This window comes from Mobula birostris, chromosome 5, assembly GCF_030028105.1.
Source record: "Mobula birostris isolate sMobBir1 chromosome 5, sMobBir1.hap1, whole genome shotgun sequence".
Taxonomy (NCBI): Eukaryota; Metazoa; Chordata; class Chondrichthyes; order Myliobatiformes; family Myliobatidae; genus Mobula; species Mobula birostris.
The window spans coordinates 205742206-205760744 of NC_092374.1; the positions used below are offsets into that span (position 1 = coordinate 205742206).

At 50.5% G+C, this 18539-nt stretch overlaps 2 protein-coding genes across 9 annotated transcripts in view; both read left to right on the forward strand.

The window, feature by feature from the left end:
- Positions 1 to 2186: 2186 nt before the first annotated feature.
- Positions 2187 to 10201, forward strand: LOC140198484 (zinc finger and BTB domain-containing protein 26-like). The gene is made up of 3 exons (XM_072259570.1): positions 2187 to 2198; positions 2391 to 2578; positions 3742 to 10201. The coding sequence occupies exons 1-3, from the start codon at positions 2187 to 2189 to the stop codon at positions 4889 to 4891; spliced, it is 1350 nt and encodes a 449-aa protein (XP_072115671.1). The 3' UTR covers positions 4892 to 10201.
- Positions 10202 to 14023: 3822 nt separating this feature from the next.
- Positions 14024 to 18539, forward strand: part of LOC140198314 (zinc finger and BTB domain-containing protein 26-like) — a 34414-nt gene continuing 29898 nt past the window's right edge. For 2 of the 8 annotated variants that reach the window (XM_072259397.1, XM_072259402.1), the window contains exon 1: positions 17253 to 17342. Coding sequence is in view for 3 of the 8 variants with exons in the window: in XM_072259394.1 (XP_072115495.1) it covers positions 14039 to 14147; positions 17229 to 17342 (223 nt within the window). In the remaining 5 variants the exon portion in view is untranslated. Of the gene's footprint in view, positions 14148 to 17218; positions 17343 to 18539 lie in introns of those variants that run through there. The other 6 variants (XM_072259394.1, XM_072259396.1, XM_072259395.1 and 3 more) reach the window with 6 other exon arrangements.

Below are 18539 nucleotides of genomic sequence, written 5' to 3' on the forward strand. Positions count from 1 at the left end.
TCAGCAGAGTGGATGTGGAGAGGATGTTTCCTGTGGAGGGGAGTCTCAGACCAGAGGGCACAGCCTCAGAGTAGAGGGACGTCCATTTATAACGGAGATGAGGAAGAATTTCTTCAGCCAGAGAGTGGCGAATCTGTGGAATTCGTTGCCACAGGCAGCTGTAGTGGCAAAGTGATTGGGTGTACTTAAGGCAGAGCTTGGTAGATTTTTGATAACTCGGGGGGGGGACTGGGACTGAGAGGAAAAACGGATCAGCCATGTGAAATGATGGGGCAGACTCGATGGGCCGAATGGCTTAATTCTGCTCCTGTATCTTATGGTCTAAAAAAACTATAAATTACAATATTTATTCAGTGCAGGGTACTTTGAGCCACATGGCAGCAGCAGTCCCATCATCCAGATTAACCCTAACCTAATTTACATTGACCAGTTCACCTCATCAGTATGTATTTGGACTGTGGGAAGAAACTGGAGCACCGGGGGAAAACCCACACAACCCACTGGGAGGAAGTGCAGAGACACCTTGCAAAATGTTGCCGAAATTCAACGGTTCAGTTTATTATCAGGGAATAGCAACAGTATACAACCCGAAATACTCGTCTTCGCCGACATCCCTGAAAAACAGAACCCCCCCGCCCCCTCCCCGCACAAACAGCAGCAAAGCATCTATCTCCCCCTCCCATTTCAGCACCCACCGTCCTGCAGGCAGCAGCAAAGCACCCAAAGAGTCTGTGATTTGCAGTCAACAGAAACTAGTTGTTCATAGTCATAGTCATACTTTATTGATCCTGGGGGAAATTGGTTTTCATTACAGTTGCACCATAAATAATAAATAGTAATAAAACCACAAATAATTAAATAGTAATATGTAAATTATGCCAAGAAATAAGTCCAGGACCAGCCTATTGGCTCAGGGTGTCTGACCCTCCAAAGGAGGAGTTGTAAAGTTTGATGGCCACAGGAAGGAATGACTTCCTATGACGCTCAGTGCTGCATCTCGGTGGAATGAGTCTCTGGCTGAATGTACTCCTGTGCCCAACCAGTACATTATGTAGTGGATGGGAGACATTGACCAAGATGGCATGCAACTTAGACAGCATCCTCTTTTCAGACACCACCGTCAGAGAGCCCAGTCCTCGACATGCCAGTCTCCCTCTCCCTAACAAGGGACAGAGAGATACAGTATCACCCATTTCACAGCAAAAGGGGAGACTGACAGTCCCTGTTACAGTCTGCTGGTCGCTTTTTTTAAAATTCGTGAATTGAACTCAGAAGTCCGATGCTTCGAGCTCTGACAGTGTGGCACTAACCATTATGCTACCGGAATAAAATAATAGAAAATACATTTACGTCTTCGTGCAAAAAAATGAAATCCAAAAATACTGAGGGCGTGTTCATGGGAACGTCGTCCATTGAGAAATCAGATGGCAGAGGGGAAGGAGCTGTTCCTCAAACACTGAGTGTGTGTCTTCAGGCTCCTGCACCTCCTCCTCGATGGAGCCAATGAGAAGAGGGCGCTTTATTCTGCATTCTGTGATTGTTTCACCTTGTAATCAGTTGTGCAAGAATTCAAAGTTCATTTATTATATGTACTACACACAACCGTGAGATTCAGCTCCCTGCATAGGCAGCCCGCAGAACAAAAAACAAAAGAGCCCATTAAAAATAGAAGACCGCCATGCGAGGGGGGATAAAAAAACACATTGCGATAACAATGAAAGAAAGCAAACAGCGTTCAGATCTGAAGTTCATGAATTAGAGTCCCCAGCGTGGAAGCCGGACGCAGCCGACCCGGGACCTGATGAGTTGCAGGCCTGTAACGGAGCCGGCGAACACGGGCTCAAATCCGACATGATCCATAACGACGCAAACAACAGGAATTCTGCAGATGCTGGAAAGTTAGTCCTGACGAAGGGTCTCGGCCTGAAACGTCGACTGTACCTCTTCCTACAGATGCTGCCTGGCCTGCTGCGTTCACCAGCAACTTTGATGTGTGTTGCATGATCCGTAAGGAGCTCGTTCGTCCTTCTTGTGACCGTGTGGGTTTCCTCCGGATGCTCCGCTTTCCTCCCACGTTCCAAAGACGTATGGGTGAATTGTAGACGCTGGTGAACTGTAGGCATCCTGTGTAGAAGCGTGGCGACACTTGCCCGGCACACCCTCGCTGATTTAATTTGACACAAACGATGCATTTCACTGTATGTTTCGGTGTACCAGTGGCGGATAAAGCCCATCTTTAACCTTTACTACCTCAATGCATCTTGCAATAAATTAGTCTGCAATGCATGGTATGCAAGAGAAGATTTTCAATGTACCTCGGCACATGTGAAAAATAGTGAAGCCAATTTCGCCGAGGAATCGCTGGAAACGGGCAACCTCCGGCTTTGCAGCGAAGGGATCTGTCGTCAGAGTGGGCGGTGCGAACGCCTTGTTTCGGGGAACTCCGGAACGGCAGCTGGTCGACCCGCTCGGCGCTGCATCCGGGAGTCGCGGCTCTCGAGTTTTGCTCGGCCACCCGCCGCTCGCCGCCTCACAAGAGTCCCGACGCCGCCACTCGGAGCCGCGGATCCGCCGTCCGGTGAGTGTCCGCGGCGGACGGGGGAAGTCCGGGGAACCGGAGCCGGACACCGCGACGCTTCCCCCCACCGCCTCTCGTCCGGCTAGTCTTTTCGGGCTGCCTCTCGGCAAACGCGACCCTTAAAGGGGCAGCGACCTGACTGACGCGAAGGGAGCGGGGGGGGGGCGGGGAAGAGGCTTGGGCGCCTGCGCCTTTAATAGCTGGAGTCTTAAAGGGGCAGCGCCCCTGTTTCTCTGGTGAAAAAGTTTTTTGCCTTTTATTCTGTCCGGACAGAGCAAGTACTAACAGAACTGTTATTTGCCATTGACGGAGGACGAGCTAAAACAGGAAGAGGCCCTTTGAGTCGCGCCCCCTCCCTCTCCCCCGATTTAACCACTGCCTAATCACGGGACAATGCACAATGACCAGTGAATCTATCAGCCAGTGCGTCTTTGGGATGTGGGAGGAAACCCCCGCGGTCACAGAGAGAACGTACAGACTCCTTACAGGCAGTGGCAGGAATTGGGTATTCGTGTATTTGCAGAGTTTGTTGTCTTCTGCACACTGGTTGTTTGTCCATCCTGTAGGACAGGGGTCCCCAACCTTCTTTGCACCGCGGACACTTGTGTTTACCCCGAGAAAGACTACCCTGACCATGAAGCCTTGTGCCAGCACCTGTTTTTGCCTGTGTGTACATGCCGATTTTTTTCCTACAAATCAGTTTTGGCTTAATCTTCCTGATTCTGTTAAGTGAAACTGCACTGTACGTACATTCTTTCTATTTTATATAGGCTGTGTATTTATCATATCATTCCTGCTTTCACTGATATTTTAGATTTTATGTGTTATTTGGTACGATTTGGTAGGTTATTTCAAAATCAACAGTGCGTGACAGGGAATGAGGAAAGGTGCAGCTGACTCATATCGTTTCCTTGCGGCCCGGTGGTTGGGGACCGCTGCTGTAGGGTGTGGTCTTTCATTGATTCTATTGTGTTTCTTGAATTTATTGTGAACGCCAACAGGTAAATGAATCTCAGGGTTGTAGATGGTGACCTACTTGTAGCTGGGTAATAAATTTACTCTGAACTCTGAAGTAGTCTTAAAGGGACAACGCCCCATGCAAGGACTCGGTAGATGGGGAGAAGGGCTGTACCTTTAACTCCGGTCCCTCTTTCCCTCTGCAGGACGATGGCCAGCGGGAAGCTGCTGCGTTTCCAATTCCCCGAGCACGAAGGCGAGACCCTGCAGCGGATGAACCAGCTGCGGATGGAGGAATGGTTCTGCGACGTGACCATCGTGGTGGGCGGCCTGCGTTTCCCGGGGCACCGGGTGGTGCTGGCAGCCTGCTCCCCGTTCCTGCGGGACCGCTTCCACATGGACCCGTCGCGGGAGGTGCAGGTGTGCCCCATGGCCGGTGCCGAGGTGGTGCTGCGACTCCTGCTCTCCTGCTACACCGGCTCGCTGGAGTTCCCCTTCCGTGACATCGTGGACTACCTGGCGGCCGCCAGCTGCCTGCAGATGGAGCACGTGGTGGAGAAGTGCCGCCAGTCGCTCTCGCCCTGCGTGGCCTCGGTGCTGACCGAGGAGGGCGACGGCCGCCCCGCCACCCCGCAGATCGCCTCCTCCTCCTCCGGCCGGGTGCTGGACGCGTGGCCGGGGCCTGAGGGCGGCGTGAAGCAGGAGAATGGGAGGCAGGGGTGTGCCCAGCCACCGCTGGCCGCTCCTTCGGAACCCGAGCCCCGCATCCACTCCACGATGGGGCCGGCCGGGGCCGGAGGGGCCGGGGGAGGAGGAGGAGGAGGAGGGATGCAGGAGGATGAGTCGTCCGCCGGCCCCACTGATGACCTCCCGGAGGAGGACTACGGGAGCCCGGCCAGCGAGGGGCCGCAGCAGGGCAGTGAGAAGCCAGTGGCGCAGCAGCCACCCAGCCCCGAGGGCCCTGGGGCCGAGCCGGCCTCCTGCTCCGAGTGCGGGGCCGCCTTCGAGCAGCGGGAGCACCTGGCCGCCCACATGGTCAAGCACCGGCTCTACTTGTGCCTCCTGTGCGACAAGGTCTTCCGGAAGAACGCCCGGCTGGCGCAGCACATCAACGTGCACACCGGCTTCAAGCCGCACTGCTGCACCGTCTGCGGCCGCACCTTCACACAGAAACGCTCGCTGAAGGACCACATGAACTTGCACAACGGCGACGCGCCCCACTGCTGCAGCTACTGCGACATGCGTTTCACCCACTACAATACCCTGCGTGTCCACCTGCGCGACCAGCACGGCAAGACCACCACCGGCAACTCCAGCGGCAGCCGGCTGGCCGAGATCAAGGTGGTGGTGCCCTAGGGCGGGCGGGTGAGCGAGGCCTTGGGGCAGTCAGTCAGTCTCGCTCGCCCAGACACCGCCATGGACAATCGTCGTACGTGCTCCCCACCCCCGGGAGTTTACCCAGAGTTTCCCCTCGCACTCCCTGCCAGCTTTCTAGACGCCCTCCCTCCTGAATGAGAACATGGGCCATAGACACAGAACAATACCAGACGGGAACAGGCCCTTCAGCGCACAGTCGTGTGCCAAACTAAACTAATCCCTTCTGCCTACACAGTGTCCATATCCCTCCATTCTCCTCACATTCATGTGCCTATCTACACGTCTCTAATGGATCTGCCTCTCCCACCACCCTAGGCAGCGCATTCCAGGAGCCCGCCACTGTCTGTGTAAAATACAACACTTGCCCTTCGCATCTCCTTTCAAGTTACCCCCGTTCACCTTAAAAGTGGGGTCTGACCAGGCTTCTGTATAGCTGTGACATTACCTTTCGGCTCATGAACTCAATCCAACGGTTGATGAAGGCCAACACACCGTATGCCTTCTTAACCACAGAGTCAACCTGCATAGCAGCTTTGAGTGTCCTATGGACTTCAGACCCCAAGATCCCTCTGATCCTCCACACTGCCAAGGTTCTTACCATTAATACTATATTCTGCCATCATATTTGACCTACCAAATTGAACCAGCTCACACTTATCTGGGTTGAACTCCATCTGCCACTTCTCAGCCCAGCTTTGTATCCTACCAGTGTCCCACTGTAACCTCTGACAGCCCTCCACACTATCCACAACACCCCCAACCTTTGTGTCATCAGCAAATTTACTAACCCATCCCTCATTGAGGTAATTTATAAAAATCATGAAGAGTAGGCGTCCCAGAACAGATCCTTGAGGCACACCACTGGTCACCAACCTCCATGCAGAATATAACCCGTCCACAACCACTCTTTGCCTTCGGTGGGCAAGCCAGTTCTGGATCCACAATGCAAGGTCTCCTTCGATCCCATGCCTCCTTACTTTCTCAATAAGCCTGGCATGGGGGTACCTTATCAAATGCCTTGCTGAAATCCATATACACTACATCTACTGCTCTTCCTTCATCAATGTGTTTAGTCACATCCTCAAAAAATTCAATCGGGGTAAGGCACGACCTGCCTTTGACAAAGCCATGCTGACTATTCCTAATCATATTATGCCTGTCCAAATGTTCGTAAATCCTGCCTCTCAGAATCTTCTCCATCAACTAACCAACCACTGAGTAAGACTCACTGGTCAATAATTTCCTGGGCGTTCTCTACTCCCTTTCTTGAATATGGGAATGACACCCGCAACCCTCCAGTCCTCCGGAACCTCTCCCATCCCCATTGATGATCCAAGGATCATCGCCAAAGTCTCAGCAATCTCCTCCCTCGCCTCCCACAGTAGCCTGCGTTATATCTCGTCTGGTCCTGGTGACTTATCCAACTTGATGCTTTCCAAAAGCTCCAGCACATCCTCTTTCTTAATGTCTATATGCTCAAGTTTTTCAAGTCATCCCTACAATCACGAAGATCATTTTCCGTAGTGAATACTAAAGCAAAGTACCTCCATTATCTCCTCCGGTTCCATACACACTTTTCCACTGTCAAACCTGATTGGTCCTATTCTCTCACATCTTATCCTCTTGCTCTTCACATACTTGTCGAATGCCTTGGGGTTTTCCTTAATCCTGCTCGCCAAGGCCTCCTCATGGCCCCTTCTGGCTCTCCTAATTTCCTTCTTAAAGCTCCTTCCTGCTAGCTTTATAATTTTCAAGATCTCTGTCATTACCTAGTTTTTTGAACCTTTTGTAAGCGTTTCTTCTTGACTAGATTTACAACAGCCTTTGTACACCACGGTTCCAGTACCCTACCATCCTCTCCCTGTCTCATTGGAATGTACCATGCAGAACTCCACACAAATATCCCCTGACCGTTTGCCACATTTCTGCTGTACATTTCCCTGAGGATATCGGTTCCTAATTTATGCTTCCAGGTTCCTGCCTGATAAGTTCATATTTCCCCTTACTCCAATTAAACACTTTCCTAACTGGTCTGTTCCTATCCCTCTCCAATGCTATGGTGAAGGAGATAGAATTGTGATCACTATCTCCAAAATGTTCTCCCACTGAGAGATCTGACACCCGACCAGGTTCACTTCCCAATACCAGATCAAGTACAGCCTCTCCTCTTATCTACATATTGTGTCTGGAAACCTTCCTGAACACACCTAACAAACTCCATCCCATCTAAACCCCTTGCTCTATATCAGTAGGGGAAATCTCCCACCACGACAACTGTATTATTATTGCATCTTTCCAGAATCTGTCTCCCTATCTGCTCCTCAGGGTCCCTGTTACTATTGGGTGGTCTATAAAAAACACCCAGTAGAGTTATTGACCCCTTCCTATTCCTAACTTCCACCAACGGAGACTCCGTAGACAATCCCTCCATGACTTCCTCCTGTTCTGCAGTCGTTACACTATCTCTGATCAGCAGTGCCACACCTTCAGCTCTTTTGCCTCCCTCCCTGTCCTTTCTGAAACATCTAAAGCCTGGCACTTGAAGTAACCATTCCTGCCCCTGCACCGTCCAAGTCTCTGTAATGGCCACAACATCATAGCTCCAAGTGCTGATCCACGCTGTAAGCTCATCTGCTTTATTCACAATACTCCTCGCATTAAAATAGACACATCTCAACTCATCAGTCTGAGCACGTCCCTTCTCTATCACCTGCCTATCCTCCCTTTCACACTGTTTCCAAGCTTTCTCTGTTTGTGAGCCAACCTCCCTTTCCTCCATGGACATACCTAAAAAACTTCACCCCATCTAAACCCCTCACTCTGGGGAGATGCCAATCAATATTTGGGAAATTAAAATCTCCCACCACAACAACCCTGTTATTATTACACCTTTCCAGAATCTGCCTCCCAATCTGCTTCTCGATGGCCTGTTACTATTGGGTGGTCTGTAAAAAACACCCATTGAGTTATTGACCCCCTGCTGTTCCTAACCTGCACCCACAGAGACTCCGTAGACAATCCCTCCATGACGTCCACCTTTTTTGCAGCCGTGACACTATCTCTGATCACCAGGGCCACGCCCCACCTCTTTTGCCTCCCTCCCTGTCTTTCGGAAATTAAAGCCTGGCACACTAAGTAGTCATTCCTGCCCCTGAGCCATCCAAATCTCTGTAATGGCCACATTATCATAGCTCTAAGTACTGATCCACGCTGTAACTCATCCGCTTTGTTCATGATATTTCTTGCATTAAAATAGACACATCTCAAACCCTCGGTCTGAGCACGTCCCTTCTCTATCACCTGCCTATCTTCCCTCCCACACTGTCTACAAACATTCTCGATTTGTGAGCCAACCGCCTCTTCAGTTCGGTTCCCATCCCCCAGTGATTCTAGTTTAAACTCTCCCCAATAGCCTTAGCAAACCTCCCTGCTAGGATATTGGTCCCCCTCGGATTCAAGTGCAACACGTCCTTTTTGTACAGGTCATTCCTGACCTAAATGAGGTCCCAATGATCCAGAAATCTGAATCCCTACCCCCTACTCTAATCCCTCAGCCATGCATTTATCCTCCACCTCACTCTATTCCTGTACTCACTGTTGCGTGGCACAGGCAGTAATCCCGAGATTACTACCTTTTCAGGACCTCCTACCTATGTCGTTGGTACCAATATGTACCACAACGTCTGACTGTTCTCCTTCCCACTTCAGGATGTCGTGGACCCGATCAGAAACATCCTGGACCCTGGCACCTGGGAGGTAAACTACCATCCGCGTTTCTGTCCTGCGTCCACAGAATCGCCTGTCTGCCCCTCTAACTGCAGAGTCCCTTATCACTGCTGACATCCTCTTCTTTTTCCTACCCTTCTAAGCCACAGGGCCAGACTCTGTGCCAGAGGCATGGCCACTGTTGCTTCCCCCAGGTAGGCTGTCCCCCCCAACAGTACTCAAACAGGAGTACTTATTGTTAAGGAGGGCAGCCACAGGGGTACTCTCTAGTATCTGACTCTTGCCCTTCCCTCTCCTGACTGTTACCCATTTAACTGCCTCCCGAGGCCCCGGTGTGACTACTTGGCTATAGTTCCTCTCTATCACCTCCTCACTCTCCCTGACCAGACAAAGGTCATCGAGCTGCATCTCCATGCCCCTAACCCGGTCCCTCAGGAGCTGCAGCTCGACACATCTATCCCTATCCTTCACAAGTAACTTGCCTCGCCTTGACCCGTTATTGCCGAAGCCCTGTTGAGCCAAAGCCCTCCTACTCTGTCGCCTGCTCTATAAAGTGTCTTCTTTTTAAGCTCTTCCCGCTGGTCTAACTCTCTGCCATCCACGGGCCTTCGGCGGTTGCTCCCCGATTAAATCAAATCTCACCTGTAAGGCCGTGAGTACTCTGCTCTCTTCATGCCGTGTCTGATCACATGCTGCCCGCCACTTTGCCTTGTTTACCGTGGATTTGACGTGACCCTTTAGATCCATGGTAAACTAAATAGCCTCTTCAATCCCCTGTAAATTGTTGAATTTCCCACCCAGTGCTGATCCAATTCCCATTGGAAAACTCCTGAGTGGTTCTGACTCCACTCTGAATTCCCTGTGAATTATTCAACTTCCCAACCAGTGCAGATTCAATTCCCTGTCTGGTTCTGTCTCCACCCACACAGACAGTGAGTCCCAGACCATCCCCACTCTATGGGTAGAAATTTTTCCCCTCACACTCTACCCCTCCCCCAAATTATCCTTCACCCTTCTCTGTAAATCTGCACCCCTGGTCTGTGAACCAGGGCGAATGGCAACAACTTCTCTGATCTCCTCCACCCAGTCTCCTTCGAAACTTCTCCCTCCAAGGGCAACAGCCCTGGCTTCTCACTTCTCCGTCCCTCTCTGGTACTCCTGCCCCGCGCTGTCTCCAGGACCCCCACCTCCCCTCCTGGTTTTGGATTTCTCGACAGGGATCAATGCACTCCCTCCTGCCTCACCTGGTCGAATTGACCTTTGCTGTGCCTGTTCAGTGAAGTGCATGGCTTGCAACTCTTTCAATTCTTCGCTTTCCTGCTGCATGTCTGTTAGTACGTCAATGAACCAGATTTCTTGCCAGATCCACAGCTGGCTTCTTCCTGCTGGCACCTGGTTCCACCCCTGACAAGTTTACGTCACACGCACCTCGTGTAACCCGTCACCACATCTCGTTATATTACTTTGTTGTTCCAAAACAGTTGCTGTGTTGTCTTCTCCCACCCCTTTCAGACGAGACCAGACTTAACCAAATAAAATGACGTTTTTCTAAAACTCTGTGCTCCGTTCGATCTCGTCCGTGGAATCCCACAGATGGCAGAAAGCCGAAATAAAGGGGTAAATATTGGAGAGTCCGAGAGGCCAAGAGGTATCTGTTGAGTCAACATTACAGGTCAATGAAAGGAGTAACGTTAAAGTGGCCACTCACCTCCGTTCGGAGCCCAAAACAGTCCTTCCAGGTGAGGCAACACTTAACCTGCAAATCTGCTGGGGTTGTCCATTGTTTCCAGTGCTCCTGATGTGGCCTGCTGCACATTCCAGAGACCCATCATAGAGTACCTCCGCTCCATCCGCCAGAGCAGAATCTACCGGTGCCCAACATTTTAATTCCAATTCCCATTTCCGTTCCGACATGTCAGTTCATGGCCTCCTCTTGTGCCATGATGAAGCCACTCTCAGGGTGGGGGAGCAATACTTTACATTCCACCTGGGTAGCCTCCGGCCTGATGACGTGACTATCGATTTCTCCTTCCGATAACAAAAACTTCCCTCCCCCTCCCCTCTTCTTCCATGTCGTACTGCCCCGTCTTCTGCATCAACTGACGGCAACAATGTCAACAGTTAGTATGCAACACCCATGGTCAACCCCAACCAATGAATGAATGGATGGCCTCCTAATAAACTAGACAGAATTCAAAGGAGGACTTTGCCTGGACTCGGGGGCCTGAGTTCCAAGGACAGTCTGTGTAGACTAGGACTTTATTCGCTGGAATATATGAGATTGAGGGGTGACCTGATAGAGATTTTGAGAGGGCATAGGCAGGGTGAAAGCACATATTCTTTTTTCCCCAGGAGGGGTGCAAAACAAGAGGACACAGGTTTAAGGCCAGAGATCCACAAGGGACGTCAGGGACAGCTTCTTCACACAAAGATTACAGAATGTTTGGAATGAGCTGCCCGAAACAGTGGTTCAGATGGGCACACGAGCAACATTTCAAAGCCACCTGGACAAATCATGGAGAGATGTTCAGAGGGCTAGGGGCCAAACGTGGGCTGGTGGGACTCGCTCACTGGACAACATAATCGGAGTGGATGAGTTGGGTTGAATGGCTTGTTTCTGTCAGCAGCAGAGAGATCCGGCTTTGGAGATGATAGTGCAGTAACACACACACTAAATGCTGGAGGACCTCGAGGTTCTTCATCAGGACTGGAAAGGAAAGGGACAGAAGTCAGAATGAGAAGGAAGGGGAGGGTGATTGATGAAACCAGGTGAGCAGGAAGATGGGTACTTGGGGAGGGGATGATGTAAGAAGATGGGAGGAGGAAGGAGGAAAAGGTGAAGGGCTGAAGGAGGAGGAATCTGATAGAAGAGAAAGAGTAGACCACAGGAGAAAGGGGGAGGAGGAGGGGAAACAGGGAAGTGATGGGTAGGTGAGGAGAAGGGGCGAGAGGAAGTCAGAATGGGGAATGGAAAAAGAAAGAAAGGAGGAAGGGAGAGAAATCACAGGAAGTTAAAGAAATTGATAATCAGGTTGGAGTCACCCAGACGTAATATGAGGTTGTGCTCCTCCAAACTAATGGAGGCCAGGGACTGACGTGTCAGAATACGAATGGGAAGTGGAATTGAGTTGGGTGGCCACTGAGATTCCGCCGATTGTGGCGGAGAAAGTGAAGGTGCTTGACAAAAGCGGCCCCTCAATCGACACTGGGTTTCACGATGTGCCGGAGGCCGCGCTTGGAGAACCGGATACAGTAGATGACACTGACCGACTCGCAGGTGAGGTGTTGCCTCACCCTGAATGGAGGTGAGGGAGGAAGTGAATGGGCAGGTTTCAGAGCTAAGTTCCAGGAGGGAGGTAGAGTTAAAGGAGTCACGTAGAGACATCTCCACAGAGAGCAGAGGTGGTTGGGGCGGGGAAGATGTGCTTATTGACAGGATTTGTTGTGAGGTCAAGAATTGTGGACAATGATTCCTGGAGACAGAGGCTCATGGGATGGTCGATGGGAACAAGGGAACTCCTATGCCTATTAAGGTGGTGGGAAGTTGGGGCTTGTTCAGGGAATGGAGGAAATGAGGGTGGGGGGGCAGCATCAATAGTGGAAGAGGGGAAAGACTGTTCTTTGAAGGAGGAGGACATCTCCAATGTCCTGGAGAGGGAAGTTGTGTCCTGGGAACAGATATGGCGGAGACGGAGGAACTGAGAAAAGGGAATAGCATGTTTTATAAGTGTCAGGGTGAGAAGCAGTAGCAAAGTAGCAGTGAGAGTCAGCAGATTTGTAAAAGGTATCAGTGGACAGTCTCCAGAGAAGGAGGCAGAGAGATTGAGAAATGGGAGAGAGAGGGGTCAGAGATGGACAAAGTAAATTTGAGGGAAGGGTGGAAGTTGCAGGAAGTTAGCACCCTTCAATCATTGGGCAGGAGGTCTAGGAGCCTCAGGTCCCACAACTCCAGGTTCAGGACAACCATCAATCACCTGAACCACTGTGGACAACTTTACAACCTACAAACTGACGCTCAAGGACTCGTTACAACTTTTGCTCGCTGCACAATTTGTCTTCTTTTTCCACATCGGCTGCTGTCAGTCTTTGTTAATGTGTAGTTTTTCCTTGCATTTTACTTTGTTTAATATTTTAAAATATGCCTACAGGAAAATGGATTTCAGGGTAGTATATTGTGACATATGTGTACATTGATAATAAATTTGCTTTGAATTTGATTAAATTGACGGGCTCAGCGTGGGAGCAGGACAGAGCATCAAGGCAGCCGTCAAGTTCACGTTCAAGTTAATTTTCACCGTCATTGTGTGCCGTGTGGTGTGATGTGGCAAAGCACAAATCACACACAGCACATATAGAAACAGTACCACAAATCAGGCAGTAGAAGATGGAATGCGCGCACAGACAAAGCGTAAACAGCCGGCTGCCCCACTGATGAGACCTCGACGGTGGCTGCGTATTCGTTAATCTCAAAGCCTGAGGAGGGAAATTACCAAATCTGGTAGTCCGTAACACATAGGAGCAGATCCAGTTTGCTCCGGCATTCCATCGTGGCTGATTTATTATCCCTCTCGACCACATTGTCCTGCCTTCTCCCCGTGACCTTTGACGCCCTGATTAATCAAGAACCGATCAACCTCCACTTTAAATACTGTACACCCACTGACTTGGCCTCCACAGCCGTCTGTAGCAATAAGTTCCGAAGATTCACCACCCTCTGGTTGAAGAAATTTCCCCTCATCTCTGTTCTGATGAATGTCCCTCTATTCTGAGGCCGTGACCTCTGGCCCCAGATATGAGAGATCCACTCTATCTCGGCCTCTCAATATTCGGTAGGTTTCAATGTGATTCCACCCCTTCCCCCAACCATCCTTTTAAACTCCAGCGAGTACGGACCTCCTCATGTTAACCCTTCCGTTCCCGGGATCATTCCCGTGCACCTCCTCTGCACCCTCTCCGATGTCAGCACATCCTTTCTCAGATAAGGGGGCCTCAAAATAAGACTTCACCAGTATCCTCAGCATTACACCCTCGTTTTTATATTCTAGTGCTCTCAAAATGAATGCTAACATTGCTTTGCCTTCCCCCAGTTTCCCATTGTAGGATAGCGATGTGTTGCGGGCAGCTTATAAAACTTATACCTACACTTCTGAACTACTTTCAGTGCAATTTCCATTTAACTAACCTACATTTATTTTTTTCTATTTTATATTGCAAAGTTTGTTGTCGTTTGCACGCTGGTTGTTTGTCCTTTGTTGTATGTGATCTTTCATTGTTTCTATTGTGTTTTTTTTGGGAATTTCTGCGAATGCCGGCAAGAAAATGAATCTCGGGGTTGTAAATTTACTTTTGACTTTTGATCCACGATCCGGTTCTCCAGCCTGCAGCAACTCCGGGGTTGCGATGATCGGCCCGCCCTCCAGCTCCCTCGGCGGCCGGGAGTTGTCGCGTTGCTTTTCGCTCGGCCACCCACCGCCGCCGCCGCCGCTCGGATCCGCGGATCCGCCGCCCGGTGAGTGTCCGAGGGTCCCCGGGAGAGGAGGGGAGCGGAGGGGAGGGGAGAGGGACGGGGACGCCGCCGCCGCCGCCGCCACCGCCGATTACCCGCCCGTCCTTCCCTCTTGTCGTTAGGCCCGCGGCCCTGCTCCTCTTCTCTCACCTCCCCGGCAGTCCCGAGGCCTCCGGCTCCCCGCTCCATGGAACTCGATCTCTTTCCCCCTCGCCCGGCAGTGAGGTGATTGCCCGATCCCCACCCATAGGTGCTCCCGACCCTCTATCTTCACCCAAGTGGCCGTTCGACCCCCCCCCCCAGCCCATAGGCGCCTTCCACCCTCTCTCGTCTCTGGGCACTCGACCCCCTACCCACCACCCAGAGGTGCTCTCGATCCGACCACACCGCCTAGTTTCAGAGACACCCAAAGGTGCTCTCGAGTCTCTCCCCTCCCTTGTCCGTCGGAGCCGTGGGTGCCCGAGACCCCCACCCTGAAGATGCTCCCGATCTCTCCAACCCCCACCTAGACACTAGTGAACAGTTAGAGCTTTACCCCCTCCCATAGATGTTCCCTCCCCCCTCGCCCACCCCAGTCTTTCCCCACCTAGTTACCAGTGAGCAGTGGGTGGCTGACCCCCCCCCATTTCCACCCAGAGCTGCTCCCAATATTAACACACACACACACACACACACACACACACACACACACACACACACACACACACTCGCCAGTGTGGGATAGCCACCCCCTCATCATCACCCAGAGGTAGCCACAAGCCTTTCACTCAAACAGTGAGCGGTGGGTGCACAGACCCCCTCACCCCACCCAATCACCATGGAGCAGGGGTGCTCACCCCTCACTCCCAGGGGTGCTCTCACATCCAGCCACCCCATCCGCTCACGGGCTGCTCCCCCTTACCGTGTCACCAGGGACGCTCTGAAATTTCTCCAGATATATTGTGGTGACCATTCTGACTGGCTGCATCATGGTCTGGTATTGGGGAGGGGGGCACTGCATAGGATGGAAATAAACTGCAGAAAGTTATAAACTTAGTCAGCTCCATCCTGGAAATCAGCATCGAGAACATCCTCAAAGGCAGTTCCTCAGAAAGGCAACACCCGTCATGCAGGACCCCATCACCCAGTACATGCCTGTCCTCATTGCTACCATCGAGGAAGAGGTACAGGAGCCTGAAGGCACACACTCAGTGATTCAGGAACAGCTTCTTCCCCTCTGCCATTCGATCTCTCAATGGACATTGAACCCATAAACACTACCTCAGTACTTTTCTCTTTTTGCATTACTACATATTTAATTGCACAAACACGAGGAAATCTGCAGATGCTGGAAATTCAAGCAACACACATAAAATGCTGGTGAACGCAGCAGGCCAGGCAGTATCTCTAGGAAGAGGTACAGTCGACGTTTCGGGCCGAGACCCTTTGTCAGGACTAACTGAAAGGAGAGATAGTAAGAGATTTGAGAGGGGGAGGGGGAGATCTGAAATCCCATCTCCCCCTCCCCCTCCCACTTTCAAATCTCTTACTATCTCTTCTTTCAGTTAGTCCTGACAAAGGGTCTCGGCCCGAAACGTCGACTGTACCTCTTCCTAGAGATACTGCCTGGTGTGCTGCGTTCACCAGCATTTTGTGTGTGTGTGTGTTGCTACATATTTAATTGAACTTTTTTAATATAAATATTTCTCACTGTAATTTATGTTTTTTAAAATTTATGTATTGCAATGTACTGCTGCTGCAAAACAACATCTTTCACAACAGTGGTATCAAACCTGATTCCTGTCCCACTCCCAGCCAGCAGAGCACAACAGGTGACCCACACCCAAAGGTGGTACCGTCTGCCCTCCACTCCACCCACGCAGAGGCAGTGGGTTCCAATGCCCAAGGTTCACATATAAAACACTGAGATTAATTTTCTTGAAGGCATTAACAGTAAATGCAAATGGAAAATAATAATTTTAATCAGGAAAATCAGGAGAAAAATCCTTGAAAGTGAGTCAATGAGCTGTGGGAGCATTTCAGTGATGGTGTAAATGAAGTTCCCCTCTCTGGTTCAGGAGCCTGATAGTTGAGGGCTTAACTGTTCCTGAACCTGGTGGTGTGGGTCCTGGGCCTTCTGTACCTCCTGCCTGATGGCAGCAGTGAGACGAGAGCACATCCTGGGTGGTGGGGATCTCTAATGATAGATGCTGCTTTCCCACGACAGCACTCCATGTAGATGTGCTCTATGGTGGGGAGGGCTTCACCCGTGATGGACTGGGCTGTGTCCTCTACTTGTTGGATTTTCTGTTCAAGGACAGTGGTGTTCCCATACCAGGCCAATATGCAGCCAGTCAGCATACTATTCACCGTCTTATCAGCTGTGGCTTCTCTTGCACACGGGTGCCCGTCTCTCCCACCCACCCATGGTTAACCCCTAGATGGGTCTAGGCCCTGTATAAAAGGACCCTATCCCGAGAACCTTCCGAACACCCAGCCCCAGGGTGAAGGCCTGGCCTGGTTCTTGGTTGGTGCTGGTGTGGGGGAAGATGGAGTATCTGTCCCGTTTTTGACTTTGTCCAAGCGATCACCTGTAATCTAAGCACCTCTCGTATGCCCCCTGCCATCAGCTGCCTGCCCACCCAATTACAGTGGATTCCATTTAATTGGAGGACACAGTAATTTTGGCCCAATTAAGTGGCTGCCCCGACTGGCCGAAGTTTCATGGAAAGACAAGCTACAGTTTAACTGAGTAACAAATTTAAATGAAGTACAAAATAACTTAGCAAAGTGGTTAGCCTAAGGCTTTACACTACCAGCAACCTGAGCTCAATTCCCACCACTGCGCCTGTAAGGAGTTTATACTTCCTCCTTGTGACAGCGTAGGTTTCCTCTGGGTGCTCCAGTTTCCTCCCAGTCCAAACCTGTAGGTTAATTGGCCATTGTGAATTGTCCTGTGATTAGGCTGGAGTAAAATCAGGGGATCAACGATCCGGAAGGGCCTATTTCGCGCCGTCTCTCAATAAATAAATAAATAAATACATACATAAATAAAACTACCAATACTATGACAGTTCTATAAAACTGTGTATTAGTTCCTAATAGTTATCGGAGGAATTCATCCAGTCTACGCAATGAACAAAATCAAGTGGACTGCCTTCATACGATTCTTTCGACGGCTACATCCTCCAAATCCTCACTTTCATTTCAACATTCAAGGTGATTGTCATAGTTCCTACCTTGTTAAAGTAGTGAAATGGTTTCATTTTCTCTTCCGGCCGTTTCTGACATCTCCAAGCCTGAATGCTTGAAACCACAGTGAACAAAGCACTTCTGAATTGTCTTACTGCTTATTTCTCACCAATTAGCAGTGACAGAAATTGCTGCTTTTTGAACATAAACACACGTAACTGACATTGTTTAAAAACTGTTTGATCTAAGTGCCTGACTGACACCAGTCAGAAATTGTTTGGCAACAGTCTCCTGCCCGAACTGAGCAGCGTAGTGTCCAGAAAGAACAAAAGGAATCCAGGCTATTTTCTTATTAGTTTTTGTTCTTTAACAGTTGTCCCAAATAAGCAGCTGCCCTGATTAACCGATGGCCAAAGTAACTGCATCTCCAACCAAGTTGTGCATCACATTTAAAAATTCTCACCCAGCCTTGTTTATAAATCCCTCTGTCAACATCTGTTACCTATCCCTCAGTTCCAATGTTGGACAGAGCTCTAGAATTCTCTCCCTAATCCACCCCTACAAAGTGTGTGTAAAGTCATGAGGGCAGAAGAACGGTGCATGTGCAGTCTTTTCCCCAGGTTGGGGGAAGAGGATTGAGGGCAGAGGGGAAAGGGGGGATGGAATTTAATTGGAACCTGAGGGTCAGTGCTTTCAGCTGAGGGTGCTGGGTCAGGGGGTTGGGGGAACATGGAAAAGTGGTTGAGGGAGCTACATCCAGACCCTTGATGGGTAGCCATCCAGGACATGCTCCCTTCTCTCTGCTGCCATCAGGAAGAAGGTACAGGAGCTTCAGGGCTCACACCACCAAGTTCAGGAACGGTTATTACCCCTCAAACATCAGGCTCTAGGGATAACTTCACTCACCCGCAACTCAAAACCAATTCCTCAGACTGTGGACTCTATGACTTGTGTTTGCGTTATTTAGACCATAAGACATAGGAGTGGAATTCGGCCATCCGGCCCATTGAGTCTGCTCCGCCATTCAATTATGGCTGATCCGTTTTTTAAATCTCTTCCTCAACCCCAGTTCCTAACCTTCTCTCCATAACCTTTGATGCCATGTCCGATCAAGAACTTATCAATCTCTGCCTTAAATACACCCAGTGACCTGGCCTCCACAGCTGCCTGTGGTAACAAATTCACCACGCTGCATCTCTGTTTTGAAAGGGCGCCCCTTTATCC